The 24,753-nt window shown below is 39.7% G+C and overlaps 2 protein-coding genes across 2 annotated transcripts in view; one reads left to right on the top strand and one right to left on the bottom strand.

Moving 5' to 3' along the window:
• Positions 1 to 8,000, bottom strand: part of DRAM1 (DNA damage regulated autophagy modulator 1) — a 28,942-nt gene extending 20,942 nt beyond the window's left edge. Inside the window, exon 1 of the mRNA XM_053465127.1 lies at positions 7,483 to 8,000. Within this exon, the coding sequence (XP_053321102.1) occupies positions 7,483 to 7,673 (191 nt within the window). The 5' untranslated portion in view covers positions 7,674 to 8,000. The remainder of the gene's footprint in view (positions 1 to 7,482) is intronic.
• A 4,928-nt stretch (positions 8,001 to 12,928) lies between these two features.
• Positions 12,929 to 24,753, top strand: part of GNPTAB (N-acetylglucosamine-1-phosphate transferase subunits alpha and beta) — a 28,086-nt gene continuing 16,261 nt past the window's right edge. The window contains exons 1-7 of the mRNA XM_053462745.1: positions 12,929 to 13,171; positions 16,058 to 16,143; positions 16,732 to 16,851; positions 17,596 to 17,637; positions 18,233 to 18,444; positions 19,409 to 19,473; positions 19,736 to 19,870. Coding sequence (XP_053318720.1) covers positions 13,043 to 13,171; positions 16,058 to 16,143; positions 16,732 to 16,851; positions 17,596 to 17,637; positions 18,233 to 18,444; positions 19,409 to 19,473; positions 19,736 to 19,870 — 789 coding nt within the window. The 5' untranslated portion in view covers positions 12,929 to 13,042. The remainder of the gene's footprint in view (positions 13,172 to 16,057; positions 16,144 to 16,731; positions 16,852 to 17,595; positions 17,638 to 18,232; positions 18,445 to 19,408; positions 19,474 to 19,735; positions 19,871 to 24,753) is intronic.

The following is a 24,753-nucleotide window of genomic DNA, read 5'->3' as shown; positions in this document are numbered from 1 at the left end:
TTGAAATAAAATGTAAAATAAATGAGAAAATCTTTGCAAAACAGTTAACGTCACTGCTTGCTGATCAAAAAAAAACACAGCACTTATGCGGCTGCACTCACTAGCCCAACAAGTTCACTTCACTGATGGACTGAGGTGAGCAAAACAAATGAAATAAAATGAAAGATTAATTAAGAAAAATTGACTTGGTCTCTTACTGTTGCTAAAACAAAGCACAAACTATAGAGCTGCAGCACCAGTACTAATAAGATTAGCTGAACTATACGCTAGTAGTAATTAATTAATATTATTACTTTTATTTATAGCTAATTTAATTAACTATTAAGATAAGAAAGAATTAGAGAATTATTGATATTACTGATTTTAGATTAGACACTAGTAGATGTTCTGAATGTCTACAGTACACTCTACACTAGTATACTATTACTAACTATAACTGACAAATATATATATAATTTTATAATGAATTCAATTATTAATTATATTAATTAATATTACTGATTTTAAATTAGACACTAGTAGATGAATGTCTACAGTACACTCTACACTAGTATACTATAGTATATATATATATATGACTGACAAATATATATATATATATATATAATATTATAATGAACTATTAAATTATAGATTCTATTAAATTGTAATTTATAAATTCTATTTAATTTATTTAAGCAGGACAGGCAATAGGCACTAGTGCCAGCCCAGGGCAAGGGCACCCCAGTGCCACTGAGGCACTGGGTGCACTGTCAACTCAACAGCACTTACACTAAAGTTGATGACAAATTAATTTTAAAAAAATTAAATTAATCAAATTATTATTATTAAATTAATTATATTAAGTAGCACTGAAGTGAGGATGAAGTACACTGTGAGAAAGGCTTACCAGTCTCACACAGAACAGAACAATCTCTCTCTGTAACGCTCGGATGCAGCACAGCAGTGTTGCCAAAGCAGTCACAGCGAAAAATGAATGGATCTCTCAGGCAAGCTCTGGTCTTATAAAGGCGCCTTCAGAATTCAAAAAACAGCAGCACAGGCATTGGACGAGACCCTTAGCGTTACGTCACAAGAGTGAGCTGATTGGACAGACGAGGATCAGCTCACTCCTGTTTGAAATTTTGGCGGTTGCGCGGCAAAAACGAAGACGATCACGAAGAATCTTCGATTCTTCGTGATTGTGAGTCTTCGTCTTCGCCTACGGTTTGCCGGCACTGTATTCTGTTCTACGTTCCTTCGGAACGAACAAAAAAACGGCCTCTTCGTGCTCGTTTTCATGTTCGCCCGAAGACGAATGCACAAGTCTACTCGGCACCCCTCTCTCACCACTGCTCCCTGCTACCTGGGTGCATCTGCCTCAGCACAGCCCTGGCCTTGGTGATAGGACGGCACCTGGCGCCCATGGTGACCACATTTTATTTCTGCCATTCAGGGACACACTATAAAGCGCATGAGATCACACACAGGTGTGTGTGTGTATATATATATATATATATATATATATATATATACACACACGTTAGACATGCATTTTTAACTACATAATATGTACTTATCTCTTTTAAGTAAAGACCGTGATTGAAATGTGATTTCAAAATAACAGCTGAACTGGCAGTTTCTTTAATATTAGCTCCTGCTGCCGATATATATTAATATTAGATATATATATTAGATATATATATATATATAAATATTAGCCCCTGCTGCCAGCCGATCTATATATATATATATATATATATATATATATATATATATATATATATAAATATTAGCCCCTGCTGCCAATCTAAAAATATTAACCCCAATATATATATATAAACATCGGCGCCCCTCTCTCTCCTCTGCGTCAATTAAAAAAAGACGGCATTTTAATGAGGCTGCACGGGACCCGGGCAATCTATTACATGCGGTCACCTAGTGGTGCCCCTGCTGCCATGGCGCCCTGTGCACAGCTTGCACGCCCCAAAGGCCGGCCCTGCATATACACATATCCTTTAACACTTTACACATACATGCATTCACACAGTCTTACAACATGCACATACAATTACCCTTACATACACACACAGACACTCTAACAATATACACATATACCAATCAGCCATAAAATTATGACCACTGACAGGTGAATTAGTGTTAGAAGACAGATGTTAGAAGCAGGAAAGAAAATCCATTGTCGATATATTGACCGCCGGTACGGGAGAAGGAGGAGCAGTTTAGGGAACTCCTCAACGAGCAATCTTACGATTTCCTAGAGTAGTGCACTCACCTCTCCTCCTGTCATCCGCCGCTCCTCTAGGGGCGCTGCTGTGTGGCAAGGCAGGATCCGGGGAATTGCTGGACGGCTGGAGGCCCGGCCATGACGTCTGTAGAGGTGGGGCCTGAGAGTGGCGCCAGATTTAAAAGTTAGTCTGTGCTACTCTCAGGCACCCTGTTGTGGACTTCTTTAGTGTTCCTGTGAGTTTTGCTGCTATTTACCGGTGTATTGACCCTTGCATTTCCTGACTACTCTTTGTCTTATGATTCTGCACCTCTGCCCGTGATTCCTGTGTACCAACCCGGATTGTCTGCCTACCTCCTCGCGTTATGAACCTTGGCTTGTCTGACTACCTGCTTTGTTACCGACCTAGCTGCCCTGACCATTCTTCTGGAATTAACCCCTTCTGTCCTGATCCACTGGTATACCTCATATTGGTGTTTCACCTTGCAAAGTACTCAGTGCATACCTACATTCTGCTTTCACAGAGGCCTCCTCACTGTTGGGATCATCTAAGTCCTGGATTATCGCTGTTGAGGGCCCCTCTCTCTTCAGTGGTTCTCCGGGCAGAAAAACTTTTGCGGTGAGTGCCTCAAGTGTAGCAGACGCGACAAGGAGGAATACCTTCAAACATGCTTTGGGGGTGTTTTTCTGCTAAGGGGACAGGACAACTTCACCGCATCAAATTGACGATGGATGGGGCCATGTACTGTCAAATCTTGGGTGAGAACCTCCTTTCCTCAGCCAGGGCATTGCAAATGGGTCGTGGATGGGTATTCCGGCATGACAATGACCGAAAACATGACAAACGCAACAAAGGAGTCACTCAAGAAGAAGAACATTAATGTCCTGGAGTGGCCTAGCCAGTCTCCAGACGTTAATCTCATAGAAACTCTCTGAAGGGAGCTGAAGGTTCGAGTTGCCAAACGTCAGCTTCTAAACCTTAATGACTCGGAGAGGGTCTGCAAAGAGGAGTGGGACAAAATCCCTCCTGAGATGTGTCCAAACCTGGTGTCCAGCTACAAGAAATGTCTGACCTCTGTGATTGCCAACAAGGGTTTTGCCACCAAGTACTAAGCCATGTTTTGCAAAGGGGTCAAAAACTTATTTCACTGAGTAAAATGCAAATCAATTTATAACGTATTGTTATTCTGTCTCTCACTGTTCAAATAAACCTACCATTACAATTATAGACTGATCATGTCTTTGTTAGTGAGCAAATGTACAAAATCAGCAGGGGGATCAAATATTTTTTCCTTCACTGCTACGGACTGTGTTTTCGTGAAGTGCCTGGCACATCAATTGTTGTCAAAAGGCTCCAGCTATCATAAACACATTAAGAAAAATGACCCCTTTTTTTCTAGTGATTGGTTGTGTCAAGCAGCCAAAACTGGAGTGAAAATAGTATAATTGAGTGGTTGGTGCGCTGCAGGGTTTTAACAAGGTCTTTTAGAAGAAAGCTTAGAAAATACATAAGAAGAAAAAATCATGGAAAATATATGGCAAAAGTGGAATTTTTAAAATAGAAAGATGCTAACAAAAATTGTTATATATTTAGAATAAAGAAAGTATGGATTTTTAACACGATGTCTGCAAATTAATCCTACAAAAGCGAGTTAAACTAGAGTTAAAAAGACCCATGGCCAGTTGACATGTATCATTTGCATAGAAGAACCCTATAGTGTTACTACAAAGCTCTTTTTTAAATGTTAACAATGAACAGGGTGCAGGGAAAAATAATTTTATTTTTAATTTCCCAATCACACCACAGATGGGATATGGGTGCGAGGGTAGTACAGAATGGGGCAGTCTTTGCCTCCCTGAGGCAATTATAAATTATAAGATAGCTGAAAGGCCACTTTTCATTTACTTGATGTCCCTTTTGCAAATGTATGGGAGGATCAGACAGAATACCAATTGGGCAGCATACTTAGGTTGAAATTTATCTCTGCGTTATCATGCAAGTGAAGCCCGTCTTGCATTTTTGGCCTGGACTACTCATATGCATACCTGGGAACTTCTGGGCTCTGGCTGCCCGGAGCCTTCCCTTGCAGGATGGGGCCAGGAATGCACACTGATGTCAGCGGGCGGTCCCTCTGACGTCGGTGGGCGGTCTCGCTGATGTTGGTGGGCGGTCACCCTGATGTCAGGGAAACACCCCCATTTAACCCCTTAAGGACAATGGGCGGTCCCTAAACCCATTGAAAACAATGCATTTTGAGCCCGTACATGTACGGGCTTTGTCACTAAGGGGTTAAAGGCAAAAATGGGCGGTGAGTAGGGCATGTCAAGACCCCGCTCCCGTGACCCGGAGGATTCAGGTCTTGACCAGGAGAACCAGAAGAGCAGGTATGCTCATATGGGTGGCCTTCATCAGCCGACAGAGATTTATTTCACAGGTGAATACATATTTGAGTTGCTCAATACCCATTTGCAGGGAAAGAAATTCAACCGTCTAGACTACCATATTTTTTAGGTAGAATCCCTAAATACATAAAAAAAAAATACCCACAACTATGTATGGAAATAGCTCCACCAGGAAGGGTTAGCACTAATCAGCTTTCCCTGTGTTTTTGTGAAAAAAACACGATTGAGAATGGCTATGGGCAGATGTCTGATTTTACAGATTAGGGCCTTCTTTTCTATTCCTTGATATGTTTTAGTCATCATATTAATTGCTCCCTACTATTTTGACAGAGGAATCATATTTAAGTAATGTAGTCCTTACTCTATACTGAAGGGGACCCAGAAAATGACCTGTAAAGACGCAGTCATACATACAGTATTACATATTATGGCACCTCTGAGTTAAAGCATAGGATTTCGCTCAGCATCTATAGCTGTTTGCAGTTGTTTTCATTTCTTGTTCTCAAGCATAGATCAAATTGACAAGGAAATGAAACCAGATTTTACCAAACAGGAAAGCTTAGATCTACAAAGCTGATGTGGAACAAAAATCAGCTTTCATTTCCCATTCATGGTTATTAGTCTGGTTGACATATTATTCTAATTTAATAAGTAAATATAACTAACTGAATTAATTAGTAGAACAATACAGCAATCATTAAATGTGTTTTTTTTATGGAGTGTCTAGTAAAAAGTAAAAATAAAACAATATCCAAGTACAATATGTGAGCAGGATAACACAAAATGCTTGTCACGCCACCTCCATGAAGGTATCCTGTTTTGGATATTAATGGCTCTGTCATTACTTTGTGACCACTGACAGGTTAGGTGATTAACACTGATAAATTTGTTTTATTTGCAGCTGCCAGTGGGTGGGATATATTAGGCAGCAAGTGAACATTTCCTCCTCAAAGTTGATGTTCAAACGTAAGGATCTGAGTGAATTTGACAATGGCCAAATTGTGATGACTAGACGACTGGATCAGAGAATCTCCAAAACTGCAGCTCTTGTGTTCCCAGTCTGCAGTGGTCAGTAAGTATAAGAACCAGACCACACAGCAATGGAAGAAGGTGGCCTGGTCCGATGAATCACGTTATTTTTAACATAACGTGGATGACCTCCCTGTAGTTTGGGTACATATCAAATAAACAATACATGTAAACAGCACTTGCATGTATAGATCAATAGAAGAAGACACACAAACTCTATATTTGCAACTATACATAAATAAAGTATGGAAACATAGCATAGCAGGTATAGATCAACAGAATAACACAAACCCAGCTTTGCATGTGTAGATCAATTAAAAATCACATGTGAACTCTGCGTTGAAGGTATAGATCTAATAAACAGAATCAGACAAACAAATCCTATATATATATGCAGGAATACAATAATAATGTATGGAAACATAGCATAGCAGGTATAGATCAAGAGAATAACACACAAACTCAGCTTTGCAGGAATATATCAACTGGAAATCCCATGTAAATCCCAGTGTCTCAAGTAAACAACACATGGAACAGCACTGCAGGTATAGATCAACTGAATTAGACATACAGACCCTGTACTTGTAGGTATAAATAATGGTACAGATCAACATAATTATAGGAGAGTCCTATATGTTTAGATCAACTGGAAATAGCATATGAACCCAGCATTAAAGGAATAGATAAAACCCCCTAAATTACAGGCATAGATCACAGGTTGCACACCCCAAATGCCAGCCCTGGCATCCACACTGCCCACATAGAACCTGACCAGTACCCAGATTACGCACATAAAACTTGGCATTTTTGTCCCCAAACAGCCAAGCCTGAGCCACCTTTGTCCCCAAACAGCCCAGCGTGAGCCATCTTTGTCCCCAAACAGCCCACTATGACAGAATGACCTGTCATACAGGAGCCCAAGGTACTCAGAGATGGCTCCAGCCTGGCTGCCAAACAGGCAGGAACCATTGTTAAACTAAACCCAATAACAGGATGGCTACCAGGGGGATATTCAGTAGCTAAAGGGGATTAAAGGTTGGGTTGTCTACATGTACCTGTTGATCAATGTTGATTTATGTTAATGAAGTTCTGTGGCTATATCAGTCTATGTTTTACAACAATAAACCGTTCATTCCTGCTGTACTCAATTCAAGGTAGTTGTGTGTCTACTTATTGGGTACACATAGCAGGGTTCCAAGGTGTGCATGCTGGCTGGTGCTGGAAGTGATTCCGGGGACAAGAGGAGGATACATGTGGGTGATCTCTGGGAGTTACTACAGCTCTCTTGGTGAACCCGTTACACCCACCTTGTGCCATCTTTGTCCCATAAACACCCTTCCTGCACCACCTTGGTGCCCAAGGCTCAAACACCCTTGCTTGTGCCATCTTTGCCTTTCCCAAATCGATTATGCATCTATAATACACACAAACACTCATACAGTCACTCACTCATTCACTCTTTCATTCACACAATCATTCATTCTCTCACTTATTCACACAAATCGTTTATTAATGCGTTCTTAATCATTCAAACAATTCATCCACACATTAATTCATAACCTCACTTATTCACACAATTAATAAACACAGTCATTTTCTCAGTCATTCACACAATTCATCCACACCTTAATTCATTCATTCATTTTCTCCTTCATTTACACAATTCATGCACTCATTAATTCTCTGTCTAATTTACACAATTCATTCACACGTTCATTCATTTGCTCGCTCATTCTCACTCTTTTTTATTTCAATATTCTACTACCCACCTTTCTTGCTAGTCCCCTCCCCTTCTCACTATCTACCCCCCTTTGTAATTCACTTACCCTGCCGAAGTCCTGAGATGGGAGCGCAAGGCCTCTGTCTGGCTCCTCTGCTTCACCGCTTCATGAGTGACCGCTCTGCCCCTCTCTCTCTCCTCTGCTTCCTGCTGCCTGGGTCCTGTGCACCCGCCTCGGTGTGGCCCTGGCCTTGGTGATGGGATGGCTGCCTGGCACTCCTGCTGCCATGGCGCCATATGCGGCCTTACAGCTCGCACATCCCAAAGGCCCTGACATACACAATATTAGTTTTTTTTTTAATAAAACAAGGGAAGATGTACTCCAATATGAATTTCACTAAATATATGAGTGGACTGATCCTTTAAGAAGACCTGATTCCAGCTGTTTTGATCAACAGCTGGAGAAACTCAAAAACTTGCAGTCACGATCATGGTGCTTCCTGGCTGCAGACCATTCGTCAGAAAGAACTAATTTCTGTGCAATCCAGGGCCCTATTTTTTTACACCAGTCTTGGGTGCTTTAGTCTAGTAAGAATAGTCAAAGCAGCCAATTGGTGGCATTTAAACTGTTTATCCATGTCTTAATAGCTGTCTTAACAGTATATTAAACCTACTGTTACAATTGCACAGATGAATCTGTTCCAGAAAATGTTCTACGACTATAACTTCCCGTGGTTGCAATAAAAATGCTGCTGTGACAACATCTGTGCCTGCACTTAGCAACTGCATTGAAAATTAAAACTTAAAAGGTGTATTAATAGACCAAAAGCATTTAGCTTCAACAATTAAACATGCTCTCGTGGTATTATTTGTCCTAAAAGAGGCATCCCATCAAGACATACTCAAGATAATTTAAGTGTCCTGATAAAAAATTCCATTGCTATTGCATGAGACCTGATAAGTTTGTAAATATTAGCCTCTACATGTCAAGGAAAAACAAGTAAATTTTGAATCACAATACATCTCTTTATAACTTGGAATAACAACTTGTCTTTCGGTGCTCTGTATAATTTGATTTTACTGGTACCAATACCTGCAAGGGTATAAGGCAGCGTGGTACAGGATTCACTATGGTTTACTACTATTATTAACATTATTATCTTTTATTTATATAGCCCCAACAATGTACGCAGCGCTTAATACAATACATATATTCAAGGGGTATGACAAGACGAGAATTGACAGACTAAGACAAACCGATACATGAGGTGGAGAGAGCCCTGCTCGCAAGCTTACAATCTTGACAAACATAAGGCACAGAGAAAAGGTGAGAGTTAGTATGGTGGTTGTATCAATGACAAGGAGGTTCTAGCAGCTAAGATGTTATGCTTCTTGAATGCTGGGAAGGAGGGTGAATGCTGAAGCTTCTGTGGAAGTAGATTACAGAGATATGGGAAAGCCCGAGTGAAATCTTGTAGACGGGAAAGGGAAGGGGTGATAAGCGAGGAGGAGAGCCATAGCTCATGCGAAGAACGGAAGGATCAAGTAGGAGAGTATTTGCTTATGAGGGCAGAAATGTATGAAGGAGCAGAGTTGTGGAGAGTCCTATATGTTAGTACCAGGATTTTAAATTTAATCATAAGGTTAATAAGGAGCCAGTGGAGGGTTTCACAGAGAGGGGAAGCAGAAGAGAAGTGGCGTGCAAGGAAGATAAGCCTAGCAGCAGCACGTAGGACAGACTGTAGAGGAGAGAGTCGAGACGTGGAATGCCAACCAGAAGAGTGTTGCAGTAGTCAAGATGGTTTTTTTTAGGTGCAAGTGGCAGGATATGGCGAGGGTCTCAACGTGAGGGATGAAGGAGAGGTTAGAGCAGGCCCGCACTGGCCAGGGCCAGGGCCAGATTGACGTAGGGGCTAATGGAGCTGCAGCTCCAGGCCCCTACCTTAAAATAGGCCCAGTCATGACCGGACTGACTGGGCCTATGCAGCTATCCTTAACGCAGGGCAAAAGGGGCACCTGCCCCTTAAGCCCGCAGCAACTGCGACCGGGCCTGCAACTCTAGCAGCGGGCCCACTACTTACCTGGCAGACGCGCGCGAGCAGCGTCTCTTCTACCACCAGGGGGGACGCAGGAATCCAACGGAGCCATGTGAAGTATGTCACGTACGTCACATGCCCCTGCTGCACGTCTGCTTCCCCTGTGCAGATCCGCAGAAGTCTGCGAGTGGCGCTTACATCATCAGTTAAGGGGGTGAGGGAGGTTGTATGGAGTATGTGAGATTGAATGAAAGAGTGAATTAATGAGTATCTGTGAAGGAGTGAGTGAATGAATGTTTGTGAATGAGTATATGTAAATGAGTATCTGAATGAGGGAATTAATGAGTATCTGAATGAGGGAATTAATGAGTATCAATGTGTGAATGAATATCTGAATGAGTGAATGATTATCTGTGAATTAGTGAATAAATAATTGTGAACGAGTGAATGAATATGTGTGTGTGATAGCATGGATGTGTAAGGGGGGGCAAAGATGCAACAGACAGGCTGTTTTGGTGGCAAAGTTGCCACAGGCTGTTATGGGGGCAAAGATGCCACAGGCAGGCTAAGTGAAACCGTCCGTGGAAACCCTCCGGATGCGGCTGTCAGTGTGGCAAAGCCTGTCCTGTTGTGTGTGCGTTTGGGTGTCGGCGTGGCAGAGCCTGTCCTGGTGTCTGTGTGTGATTGGGTGTCAGTGTGGCAGAGCCTGTCCTGTTGTGTGTGTGTTTGGGTGTCGGTGTGGCAGAGCCTGTCCTGGTGTGTGTGTGTTTGGGTGTTGGTGTGGCAGAGTCTGTACTGGTGTGTGTGTGTGGGTGTCGGTGTGGCAGAACTTGTCCTGGTGTGTGTCTGTGGGTGTCAGTGTAGCAGAGCCTGTCCTGGTGTGTGTTTGTGTATGGGTGTTGGTGTGACAGAGCCTGTCCTGGTGTGTGTGTTTGGGTGTCGATGTGACAGAGCCTGTCCTGGTGTGTGTGTGTTTGGGTGTCGTTGTGCCTGTCCAGAGCCTGTCCTGGTGTGTGTGTCTGGGTGTCAGTGTGGCAGAGCATGTCCTGATGTGTGTGTCTGGGTGTCAGTGTGGCAGAGCCTGTCCTAGTGTGTGTGTCTGGGTGTCAGTGTGGCAGAGCCTGTCCTAGTGTGTGTGTTCAGGTGTCAGTGTGGCAGAGCCTGTCCTGGGGTGTGTGTTTGGGTGTTGGTGTGGCAAAGCCTGTCCTGGTCTGTGTACGAACACAGAAAAAACCCCAACACTCCAATCAGCTCCCAATCCTTAGGTTACTTTATTCAAAGAAAGCAAAAACAAAAAAGCAACGTTTCGGCCAAACAGGGCCTTTGTCAAGCTCAAAAGGCCCTGTTTGGTTGCTATTTTTGTTATCCTTTCTGTTTTTGTTTTGCCCTTTTTCCTGCTAGCTCCCAGCTTCCTGGGAGTTGAGTGCTGAACCATTTCTTCTTTTTTTTAACTGTCCTGGTGTGTGTGTGTGTTTGGATGTCGGTGTGGCAGAGCCTGTCCTGGTGTGTGTGTGTTTGGGTGTCGGTGTGGCAGAGCCTGTCCTGGTGTGTGTGTCTGGGTGTCGGTGTGGAAAAGCCTGTCCTGGTGTGTGTGTTTGGTTATCTGTTTCCTTCATTTACAGTAGGAACTATTTCATTTTTACTTATCCAGAGATAAAACATTCAAGGCCCTGAAATCATTTAGTGGAAAAGATAAGGTATTGTGTTATTTACTCTATAATATTTATTTCAAGGATTAGTCGCACTAAATTGTGGCTTCAGGCTTCCCATGTTGAATGACCAAGTATTATGTATATGTATGTACATATATGTTTTTTCATAAAAATGGGCTGCTCAGTCTGAAATGCTCTGGCCTATTTTTTGTGCCAGTCCGGGCCTGGGTTAGAGTCAAGGATAACCCCAAGGCATCGGGCCTGGTTAGTAGGAAAGATAGTCGTGTTGTTAATGGTGATATAGAATTCGGGTAGTGGAGTGGAGGTGGAAGAGGGGAAGATAATAAGTTCAGTTTTAGAAAGATTAAGTTTCAGATAGCATTGTGACATCCATGAAGAAATAGCAGACAAACAATTGGTAATACAGGACATGAGAGACGGAGATCGATCAGGAGAAGACAGTTAGATTTGGGTATCATCTGCATATAGATGATACTGGAGGCCAAATGAGTTGATTAGTTTTCCAAGATATGAAGTATAAAGAGAGAACAGCAGAAGGCCAAGGACAGAGCCTTGTGGGACGCCAACCGGAAGTGGAAGGGGTGATGATGTCTTGCCAGAGAAGCTGACAGAGAAGGAACGCTTAGACAGATATAAGGAGATCCAGGAGAGAGCTGTATCTCGAATGCCTGTTGAAGCAAGTGAGCCAAGAAAAAGGCGGCGATCAACAGTATCAAAAGTGGAGAGATCCAATAGTATTAGAATGGAGAAGTGACCTTTTGCTTTGGGAGAGAGCAAGTCATTGGAGACTTTTGTTAGCGCTGTTTCAGTAGAGTGAAGGGTTTGAAACCAGACTGTAGGGGGTCAAGGGGGGAATTAGAGGAGAAGACGTTAGTAAGGCGATTGTACACAATCTGTTCAAGCAACTTAGAGGTAAAAGAAAGCAGAGAGATAGAGCCGTAGTTAGTCAGACAGATGGGATCTGAGGAAGAATTTTTTAGAATGGGTGTGATTAGCGCATGCTTGAAGACTATCATTTAAGGAGTAATCAGGACAATGGGAAACCTTTAGATTTTTCCAAAATGAAGCCATTTTTAGCCCAAATGTCCTGTTGTAGTGGGTCATTAATTTGCTAATTGCTGTTAGGGCCCAAGGGACAAAAAATATGATCCCATTTCTGGGGAATCACCATGAAACTTGCTGTATATACTGCTCACCAATGAGCACTATATGATTATATCAATGAGCCCCATGCTGCTTCAGGGACGAAGTGGAACAAATAAATAAAATAGCTTTTCATTCATTGGAAAATAATAGTGTGTAATGCTGTTAGATGAGCATTATTTTCACGTTGGCGTCCTTTTACAAGAAGCAAATGAGCGGCCTCTAGCGGACAAGACGATGACTTACTACATTTATAGATCTACACATTTAAAACCGACGACGTGCTCCATTCCTGAAGTTGGCGTCTTATTTGGCCAGTGTCTTATTAAATGCTATCTTATTTAAGACAATGTTTTCTAATATAACTCAACGCCAAAGCAATTTATTTTGCTCAGAACTGATAATACAACAGTCAGTGTTACCTTTTACAAAATAACTACGATATAAATTAAATCAGATGATATACTTGGCTTGAATTTGCTGAAGGGAAAAAAGTAACTAAGAATTTTAACGGGTTAAAATGCAGTCGGCCACTCCATGGCACAGAGCTTTACTTCAGCATCACCACTACTGCCCCGAACAGGATTTCACACATAATCAGTCATGTAGTATCGGTACTCAACTCTGTTTGCCTAGGATGGGAATCATGACTAAGTTTGCAGGCTTGGACTGGGCGATTGCTCGGCGTTCTGCTGCTCTGGTCTGGTTCCGGGATGCAGTGACAGGCCGCCTTCTTGCTGTCGCTGCCTCCACGTGACTCGGTGGTTGGTGGAGCAGTAGGTAGAGGTGGGTGAGGGATGCTGCCCGGCGTGCCATGCTGTTCAACTCCTTGTTGAAGCTCGTCCAGAGACAGACCTATACCTGTCTATCCCACAGGTATGGGCTGTACCTCTGCTTCGGAGGTATGGTCCTGATGATCGTCTCCGCCCTGCAGTTTGGAGAGGTCAGTAACCCTTTACCTGTTCTCCACTGTCTACCTGTATATACAGTAGACTCGTGTCTCTGTACATTTTGAAGGAGTTGCTTGTCTTGTCACAATATCGACATCCTGATGATGGGACTGCCAGTTAATGTGCAGCCTTCCAACTATTCATTCACTGAAACTCGTATCACTCTCTGCCATCGAGCACAAAAGAAGTTGGAAGTATGTAACCATCTGGAGGGCCACAAGCTGCACATACTTACCTGCGCGTATAGATTTTGCCTTTAAACTATGGCAAGATCTTAGGCTTGATTTTCTCTGTGATAGATTTGGATGCCTTTTAGAGACAAATTAGGAACCTGATTGATAATGAAAGGGGTGCAGTCTGTTCTTTATAAAGATCATTCTTTAAGAATGTAATGGTTTTAGTGCAACATCTGCTTGTTAAGGTAGATTCAATTTTATTTATAATTGATGCTGACTACCAGAGCTCTTGTTGCAATTTAAGAAATGTTATTTTAAAATATCACAAGATGTTTTTATGGGTTTTGTAACTTCCTGTTGCTTCCGACTCCGACAAACTCTCGTTTATAAATAAAATTTATCTTTAGGATAACTTGTGTTATATCGTAGCTTATTCTCTACCAAGCAATAGTGTCTCCATAAGAGTTCATTTAGCTAATTCAAGTCCTTCTGCCACTGTGACTGTAGTGTGCTACAGGCCTACATACACAGCCTCATCAAACTAAACCATCAGAACCAGTGTATGTGTGTCTTACCGTATCATCGTGGTTTACCAGGATAGGTACATGATCTTAGTAATAGAAGCCCATATTACCTGGACAGGTTTATGACCCGTTGTACAGCGCTATGGAATATGAGGATGCTATATATAAAACCATAAAAATAATAATGATCTGAGGTCTAGCCGCTCTGATAGTAGAAGCTAAGATGGTTAGGTGTATGGCCAAAGATACCAGTGTAGCCTGAACTTACCTAGATTGTGAGTTCCTGCGGGAACAGGGCCCTTCATTCCTCTTGGATCTGTATGTCAATTGCTGTTTTGTACTTGTCATTGTCTGTTACATTTTCATCTTTGTACAGGCCTGCAGAATCTGTCGGCGCTTCATAAATAAAGTATAATAATGATGATGAGCAATAGAAACCCAAAACATCAAGAAATTGTACAAAAGAAGACATAGCCGTTGCTTTAATGCTGCATCATATGGTAGCACCCCAAATAACTTTTACGTATTTCTAAGGCAAAATTCTAGTGAAAGGTAGTACAAGTGGTACATTCTCAAATGGAATATATTTATGTATAACTCTAGGGATGCATGTACGTTACATTTCAGATTCTTAACTCGTATCGTAGTGAATATGCCCAAAAAAAGTTCTATCAATAAAACAGGCATCAGCAGTAGTTATATTTTTAGGAGATCTGCCTCTATAGCCACTTGGATTTGATGTACCAAGTTTCAAGTTAGTTAATTTCTTATATGGAGCCTCTGTTTATCACATAATAATGTAAGCGTTTTATTACCTGTTACTCCAAGCACCAAGCTTACGCAACTCCTGATGTGTCTGTATGTGTAACTTGCTGGCGTTTTAATAAATAAAAGGTAATAATAAGTAATAATTAATGCAAGTGGCAACTGACTGGTCAGGGCTTAGTATTAGCGTGAATGTAGAGTATGTTGTATTGCCCTGAAATACAAGCATTGTAATCATAGGCAGCAACGATCCTCCACCCATGGCATGGCTCCTGAAGATTTCATTTCACATGTTCATTTTTTATTTAACTTACTGCTGAATAAATATTTATTTTATTTAGTAAATCCTTTACTTTTTTTTCATTGTATCATATGATAGTGATGTAACCAAGCAACACATCAAGTTGGTTGCATTTTAATGACTAACAACGGCTAAAGCAAAACATTTCTTTGCACAAATCGTAAAATGCCAATAACGTAACTAATTCAATTAAAGGTTACTATTGAAGGTTACTGTAAATGTTATTGTCTTGTGGGTCTACTAATGTATATTCCAAGTTCAACTCTTTTATGCTTTCTGAGTATGATCTGAATGTTAGCATTTTCCAGACACCTGGGTTAAACTCGCATGATATGTAATGGTTATATGTCCCTATTTCCCACTGACAGACTTAAATGAAAAGTAATATGCATTGGGTAAAAAAGAACGGTTTCCTCCCAGTAGTAAAGGAAGCATTGGGAGCTTGTAAACTTGCTCTGTGCCAGTGTGCAAGAGTAGGCCTTGTCAGCCACAGACATGGAAAACTTTTCACGATCATGGATAATTCAGTAAATAAATATTGTTGAAACGATGAAATTATTTGAAGTAGGCATATTACTAGTCTGTTGTTGGTCCTTGAGATATAGTGTTTGTCGGGCTGGTCTCAAGGCAGTCTCAGCCGCTCTGATTCCGGTATCAGAACTCTCATGTTTAAAAAGGATGGATATATATATATATATATATATATATATATATATATAGTATATATATAATGTACACTAAAAGACCTTCTCAAATTGTTGCCAACATACTGAAACCACAACGCGCAATCTATGTTTTAAGGTTTATCTTTTGACTTCCTTCCTCTTCGGTTAAGTTGGTTTTCAGTTGGGTTACATTCACAAAGCTTCTAGTTTCATATGAAGGGTATGCAAAGATCACATATACTGATAAACTATCTGTAAACTGACAATTGCGGTCTTGAGGATGCTTGGAAAAATAAGTGTGTAGCTTCCTGCTAGCTACATTCAGCAGTCGGTGAGATGGAAGTAATACAATGTTTGTGTTTCACTGCTTACCAAATTGAACCTACGCTGTATTTTAGCTATAGCATATGAATAATGATTTTTTTTTCTGGTTTATGCTTATTTTCAGGTAGTTTTAGAGTGGAGTCGAGACCAGTATCATGTCTTGTTCGATACCTACAGGGACAACATTGCTGGAAAGTCCTTTCAAAATAGGTAGAAACAAGCTTCTACTCCTCATTTTCAGTTTATTTGAAAAATTTATCTTGCTATCTTGAATTTATTTTCCATAAAACCCTATTAATACACTACTTGGTAGTATGAGTTATGCTTCATATATATTTCTAATATACGCTGTGTTTTTTACCCCATGATATCACTTGAAGCACAAATGAGAAGATAAGTGCACACTGGGCTAGAAAAGAGGATAGCAAATAAGACGGGTCATAATATTATGAAATCTGATGTTATTAAAACAATGCAATGAACGTGCATTGTATTCTGCAATCTGTACTGCAAATCTTATAAATACTTTCTGAAAATACGGAACTCAGTTGAAAATATTGTAGACTTGTGCTTAATGGCTATAAAATGCTTAACTCTCCAATTTGAATAACTACCACAAATTTTGGTGAGTCATTTCAGCATCTCCCCAAAACTTAATGGCTGCTTGGCGTTTGTGTCCCTATTTTGATATCTGATTAATTCAAAGTTCCTTTGTTTTATTTTTTCATTGATCCTTGTACTGTCTTGTATCAATAATGATTTTTCCTTCTTTTTTTTAATGTAATTATTTCTATCTAGGCTCTGTCTTCCTATGCCTATTGATGTGGTGTACACCTGGGTGAATGGCTCAGATCCAGAACTGGTAAAGCAACTAAGAGGGTATCGGGAACAGATGGAGGAAGACCAGAGGGTTTTAAGGTACACAAAATGAGATTTGTAATCTTAACGATCCATAAAACCATTTGAAAGAGATCTTCCGAAAGAGAATATGGTTGAAACATAGTGTTTAATTTGCTACTTTAGGAAATACCATGCAACAACTAAAGTGACATTATTGATTATTCCCTAAACTATGAGTAGAGAAGTAACAGAAATTTTTTAAGGGACAGTTTAATGTCCTTGTTAGCCTTGCCAAAGAAAAATGAATATTCTTAACTTAGCTGAACACATCTCCCACATCACTAGGGGGTGAGGAAAGGGGCAGATTCATATTGGGATATTCTATGTAAATTTAAAGGGACCACACAACGTCTTCAAATCGGTTATGATAAACACTAAAGGTTCCAACAGAAATCGCCTTTTCTTGCCCTCTTTGGCATAATTTGTGAAGGCGATAAGGCAGTATTTCAGAGGTTGTTTGGCAGGAAAATGTAAATAAAAAAAGAAAAGGGGTGCTAAGTGATTTTGTTAGAATAAATTGGTTACTAGGTTATTTCCGGTTGAGGAAATACTTTTATTGGAGGACTGCACATCCAAAAATGAGTGCACATTACAATGTATCTGTTTCTGGGGATCTCTTTTATCTGCTTGCTTTGTTTCCCTGGATTATGTTGTATTATGGATGGCAGCCTGCACGCACAGCTTCTCTTGCTGGAGGTAGCACACTAATATTTTCGCACATGTTTTTATCAAGGATTTAAAAATGTATTTTTTTCTTTTTAGGGAAATTCTTGGAAGAAACAAAACAGAGCCAACAAAGAAAAGGTAAACACTTATGTCTTAAGGATGTTATTACATTCCAAGAAAACAGGCAGCATTAAATATTTTAACGTTTACTGTCTGAAAAGTGCGATTGTCAGGCTTTTCATGAAGCATGGAATGCAACCTTTCTCCAGGTATTTGATTTTTTTACAGTCAAAGTAGAACTCTGCAAATATTTGGTCGAATTGAATCTCAAAACGAATCTGGGCCAACAATTACCATTTAAATCAGTTACCAATAACCCCCCTTAAAGTATTAGAAAATAAGCCAAAAGGAAGTGCAGGCAAACCATTGCAAAAAAAAAAGATAGACCTGGCATGGGTAGATATTAGCCTTGATAATGGCGTATCAGCTGAAATGTTGGATGTATCTCATTTTTCCCTGGTTTGCTTGCCCTTCTGTGCTGCTGCATTTCTCAGTAGGACTTTTGCATCTTTTTGGTTGTGTATCGCGTTATGTATTTTTTTTTTACATTTTATTATAATCATTGTATGTTTTTCTGATGATATTTTATTTTGATGGTTACTTATTCTGATTGACTACAATAAATTGCTTTTATATGAGGGTTTACTGTCGTCTTAACTCTTTTATATTTAAGTTCTAGTGATAAGGAATTGGAGTGCCTGTTGACTCATTGCATCAGAGTCCCAATGCTGGTCGTGGATCCATCTCTTCCTGCAAACATCACGCTAAAGAACCTGCAAACATCCAAACCATACTTTCAATCTGCCACTAAAGTATTTCATGTCGCAAAGCCAAAGAACCCATCTACAAACGTTACAGTGATTGTGTTTGAGACACATGAGGAAGGTAAGGGAGTAAGAAATCTTGAACTTTGAGGGTTAAGTATACGAAATGGTCCTCCTGAAAAGTTTACAATAGAGGAGTCAACAGGCACTCCTGTTGAGTGCCATTAGAGATGTTGAAAAACAAAGAATTCAGAGAGGGTCCTGTCACCTTAGCGCTGGGATTGCTATAAAGGGCCATTGTACTTTTTTTTAAAGAAACCAGCATTCAGAGTGGCGCTCAGGAAACTCCAGCTAACTCTATCAAATGCTTTCTCGGCGTCTAGCGCCAAGAAAACAGAAGGTATAGATAGATTTCACAAGCTCATTTTCTATCAGCTTGTCTTCTCCGGATCTGATAAACCAAGATTGATCTGGGTGGATCAAATCTGTGATCACCTCGTTCAATCTATCTGCCAAAATTTTAGAATAAATCTTAGCATCTAGGTTGATTAACGAGATTGGTCTATAATTTTATAATCTGAAAAGTTTAAACAGGTGGTCGCAATCACCATGGAATGGTGATGCTCATTAGACCTTTCCATTTGTTGCCATATTGGTTTGGTCAGAATCATTTTTTTTGTACAAAATCCCACTGTTTCCAATGATTTTGTTTATGTAACATAGTTTTATTTACCGTGAGTATGGTCGAGGACATGTTCCTACATGCTTGAATTTTGAAGCCACCTGGGAAATGCATTGCTCTAAAGGTGTTTTGTAATAATTATCCATAATGTAAAACTCGATTATGGTATTTGTACTGGTGTCAACATAACACTGATGAACATATTTGAATATGTGATGCGGATTGATTTGAGGCAATTGTATGAGTTTAGAATCCTTTCAGGTGCTGTCATGCAGAGATAAACCAATAACAAAGTATTCCAGCAAGAGTAAATGTAGAAAGATTTAAGGGTGACGTAACAATGTGCTGTATTGTTACTTCTGTATAGATATGAAATTCACTGTTTTTTTAATTTATTTTACAGCCGAAACTGCACAGTTTAATGCTATATTGGAAAGTAGCAAGGAAACCATTTGGAGAGGATACATGGTATGTTAGGGTTTTATCTTATTATAATGTAAATGAATGATGTGTAGAATGTTTCATTTGCATCCTTTGTTAGTGTTATGTAGCATCAAAGAGGTCAATACAACTGTGTCCATTCAAGGTGTTTATGGGACAGTATGTGCAAAGTGTGCATATGCTCGTTCAAAATGATATGCATGGATAAAATAAGATTGTTTTGGAGATGCCATCTTGCTTGAGTTTGAATTAAGTGGCTTTGTTGCTGTCTGCTTCTCTTTTTACACAGACCACAGATAAAGAAGCGCCTGGCTTAGTGTTAATGCAAGACCTGGCATTCCTCAGTGGATTCCCAGCATCACTGAAAGAGACGGAGCAATTAAGAGCTAAACTTCCTGAAAATTTGTCATCCAAAATTAAACTGGTAAGAAAAAGGCATTTAGGCTGGTGTGTACTGCACACTTATTATCACATCACCCGGGGACATTAAGGCTTCGTATGAAGCACTATTTATTACTTGGGGGTTTTTTTTAGCACTGAAATTATTTATTTCCACAGTATACAGTTTTGAGTCATGGAATTTTTGAATCACTGAAAAGGCCATGGCGGAACTGGGACCCACAAAGGTCCTGTTTTTTTTCTGGGGAAGGAGAAGTAAGGTAGCTATTATGGATGGCACCTTCCCTCTATTGGTGATTTCAGTGGTCCGTGCCCTTTGGACCAAGAAAATCTTGCCCTTCTTTTGAGGAGAGAAGAAAGGGTTGAATATCCCTTCAGGGAATATGAAGGGCATTACATGTGACTAAACTTTGTGTATGTGTATGTCGTTATACTGACTGAATAATCTTAACAATGACTGCGAAAGCTAAAATACTGTCTGTACCTTTTAGCTAAGCGAGTACGTTTTTAGAGTGTGGTAAAAGGTTTGATCTCCGGCCTTAAGGCTGGAATCCTGGAGTGTATTCTGGGCTGTGTGCTGGGGCTTGCTAAGGAACTTCATACTTTTCACATTGCACTTTTAGTAGCTTTTTTATTATTATTTAATTAATTTTTTGTACATGTGTTTTGTTTTGTTAATTGTTTTTTAACCATGGGGACCTATGCCCACTGTGGCAGGCCATAATATGTGTGTTTATGTATATATTAGGTGTGCACACACACTTTTCCCCCATGTGTTGTACATAGACAAACCTGCAAGACTAAGTCACGGACCAACATATTATAACCACTAGATGGAGCTGTTGTTCCGTTAATTTATTAAATTCATTCATTCAGAGCTTTTTGCATAACTAAATGCATTCATTTGTTAGAACTCCCCATAGCTTCATTATGATTTGTAAAGGAGTGTAATTGGTATTCGTGATAGCTTAAAATTAACACACTGTTTTACCCTAGCTTTAAGAATGATGAAGTTCATGCAAAAGTTGTCACTGCTTGATCCATTGTGATTTACAGAATACCTGTTACTGTCTGTAATTTATGGAAGGTAATGTTTAGCCAAAATGAACAAACATTATAACTGATTTTAAGTAATTTTACAATTCAAAATATATATGATATGTTGCTTTAGAATTCTTTACAAACAATTACAATTATGTATAAGGATCATGTTTAAGATGTGTTGGGGAAAGGTAAACCCAATGCCTTTTTGTTTTAATAATTCGTTTTTTTCTATTTTCAAAATGTGGTTTTATGTGTGCTCCATTTCTTATAGGAGAACACATTCTTCTTGTAGCAACTGCTTAACAATTTATGAATAGTTAAAAACTGTATGAAACTGGCAATAAGTCATGTGGATGTGGAAAATGATAAAAATATTAAAGTCCACTCAAAAGATGAAAAATCATTATCCATGTGAGTTTTCATCACATTGTTTAGATATCTTGTAAATATAGGGATAAAAAACAATACTTTGTGGCATTTTGATCTTTAAAAAACAAACAAAAAAAAACCATCCAAATCCTTAGGGAATAAGAATCATGACATTTTACGGCTACGCCCCGGGTGCCGCTCATCATGGGGGTGCCCCCATGCCAGAGACGGACACTAATGTCTGCCGCTAGAGGAGCAAGCTTGGTTGGGGAGATTGAGGATCTCCCTCTAACCAGCTTAAAGTCAATCAAGGGAGCGTGAGGTCTGTTAATGCAGACCCCTCCGATCCTGCTCCCTTGCGATGCGCGCTGCAACTGATGCTGTGCATTGGGATTTTATGTCATATCCTGACGCACAACACTGAAGCCGCACCCATCGCCTTCAGCGCTCACTGCACCGGAAGGACAGGGCACAGAGGAAGAAGAAGAGCCAAGAGGAAGAACGAAGAGGAGGAGGAGAAAAAGTGACAGAGAAAATGTAGGAAAACATTCAGTGAGAGTGGATTAGTAAGTGTTTGAGAGTGATGAGTGTTTTGCTGTAGTTTATGCTGAATGTTTTTGAATTTGTGTGTGTGTGATAGCATGGATGTGTAAGTATGTGTGTGTGTGTGGGGGGGTAGCATGGCATAGGGAGGCTGTAATCACATTCCTATCATGCCCAGGTTCCAGCATGTACTGGCTGCCTGGGCATGATATGATTGTGATTGCTGTTAACAATCACGTGTCTTTATAGTAAAGTGTGTTTAAAATCAATTTATTTAAATTAGCACGGCCAACGTTTCGGACCACCTCCGGTCCTTTCTCAAGTCTTGAGAAAGACACTGTGGTAGGCCTACACCACATCAATGTTTGGCTTAGTATATAGTGATAGGGGTTATGCTGCATTATTGTCAATGTCTGGCTCATTATGCTGTACCACCTTCAGTGTGTGCCTCAGTATATAATAACAGTTATGCTGTAGCACCGTCAATGTTTGCCTCAGTATATAATAACGGTTGTGCTGTACCACCTTCAATGTTTGCCTCGGTATATAATGATAGCAGTTATGCTGTGCCACTGTCAGTGTTTGGATCAGTATATAATGATAGCAGTTATGCTGTACCACCGTCAATGTCTGCCTCAGGATATAGTGATAGGTGTTATGCTGTACCCCCGTCAATGTCTGCCTCCGTATATAATGATAACAGTTATGTTGTACCCCTGTCAATGTCTACATCAGTATATAATAAGTTATGCTGTACCCCTGTCAATGTTTGCCTAACGATAGAAGCTATGCAGTTTTAAAGTGTGTGTGTGTGTGTGGGGGGGGTGCCACATACAGGATCCGCCCCAGGTGCCAAATACTCTAGGTACTCCCCTGGGGAGACGGTTAAGAGGGCATTGCCCCCTTCCGCATATGCCTATGCACTTTTTTTTTGCAATACTCCACTTACTTACAATCACATTTACTGTAAGCAGAGCAGGACATTCTACTACCTTTGCGTCTGCGTCTATTTTGTCTCTGTCATCTTTATAAATAACCTAATTTTGTAGCTCTGTAGAACTTGTGCTATATAAACATTCATAAACTGTCTCATTTTACTCTTGTTCTATACGTGTTTTTATAATTATTATTATTAAAGAAAAGGGCAGAGGTTTAGAGTGTTGAGAAAATTCTGTGTCGAATATATTACAGATAAAGAGTAATAACTATTATTGCCTTTTCTTATCTAAGCAGACATTGAGGCACCGAGGAAAAAGAATAGCTTTCAAATGTGCTTTCATGGACCACATGAGCCGACATAAACGTACAGAACATTTTTCAATAATCCCGGCCTGAGTTGTTTTTACATATAAAATGGGCTAAGTGGATGTCCTCTGTTTAGTAGAATTGTATGCTGTGGTGGCACAGCACGCATTTAATCGTATTTTGTCCATTACAGAACGCTCCTACGTTCTTAGAAAGCGTGACATAGCCCCGTGACATTCGTTTTTAACCTGAAAATAAAAGTAATGCATTCTTTTGTCTATCTCTGCAATGACCATGAAATTCAATACGCGTTATGTAAGCGAAGGCTTGTCCAGTTGCTCTTCCTGTATAGCAGAACTATTCATGCCAAATGGGGAATATTACACCACAGTCAGCTGCCTCTCCATTTATTGTCCATAAGTCTGAATGCAAATGGTGTTCTGTTTTTAGATGTATGTCGGATGCCTCTTCTAACTGCCATCCAACAGTGATCACAATTTATTTCTGCCTTTAGTGCAATCAATTCAATTTTACGACCAAAATGCAAAGAGACAAGATAAAACTTGATTGTTTTTACGTGCTGCAGCTGTTGATTATATTTGTCATAAAGTAATATTTTAACTTGAAATCTCTATTTCGTGTGAAGGCTTCGCTATAGGTATTGTAATTGTTGACCGTTGGTAATGGTTTTGGGTATGTCATTTCTTCCACTATACTTATAGTTTTCATGTTAGAAATAAAATATAAAAAATTCTAATTAAGAGAGAATAACAAAAGAAGAGAGAAGAGCATGCAGTAAAACTTTAACCAGATACATTTTCTCTTCACCATCATTTCTCCTCTCGGCCACGGTTCTCTTGTTGAGGTACACCGTAAAGGATCTTGACATTAAAATTAAATATCGAACATAGTTATATGGCCAAAAAAACGCATGATTTTGTGAGGAAAACCAAAATTAGAAATCAAATTATACCAGCTGAAAGGTGGACTTGGATATGCGGTCGACTGCATTTTTTACACATACTTTATCAGCAATTAAACAGCAAGGTACAGTCTATTTTTAAGAATACAACTTTAATCTGTCTCATATTGGCATTCATTTTATATGTTTATTACTATATTTCAGAGGCTGATTTAGATGCAACATATATTGTTAAATGCATTTTTTAAGACCCTGAGCGCTTTTGGTGCATTTATTCCCTCTGGAATGTTAATGGGTTACTTTTCTACACGACTTTACATAGTAAAGCAAATAATATATACTTATGGTTTGAATGTTTGGAAGAAAAAAAAAAAGACTCTTAAGAAAGACACTAAGATGTCTACTCCCTGTGTGTTTCTTTTTTCTTCTCACTATAATGTAGCTCTTGTGGTCTTTTCAAATATGTTGACAATTCTTTAAAAATAGGGCTAGTTGAAAGATCTCACAACAGCTTTTTTTCTATAACTGAGTTATTAAATAATTTACAAATCAAGTGATTGACGCCCTCCAATGTAAAAATTAGTTACATATACATTTTACATGTAAACTTCAAATAGGGGTAAACGTGCAATATTTTATTGGTTGCCAGGGTAATCACTCAACTTTTAACTATTAGCATAAGTATTGTTAAAAAAGCAATCCCCACTATCACTACAAAACATCCTTTTAGAAACATCCATTTAGAACATCTAAATTAGAAATAACGGATCACGTTTTAATAAGAT

Source organism: Spea bombifrons, chromosome 4, assembly GCF_027358695.1.
Source record: "Spea bombifrons isolate aSpeBom1 chromosome 4, aSpeBom1.2.pri, whole genome shotgun sequence".
NCBI classification, from domain to species: Eukaryota; Metazoa; Chordata; class Amphibia; order Anura; family Pelobatidae; genus Spea; species Spea bombifrons.
This window is presented reverse-complemented; position numbering and strand designations above follow the sequence as displayed.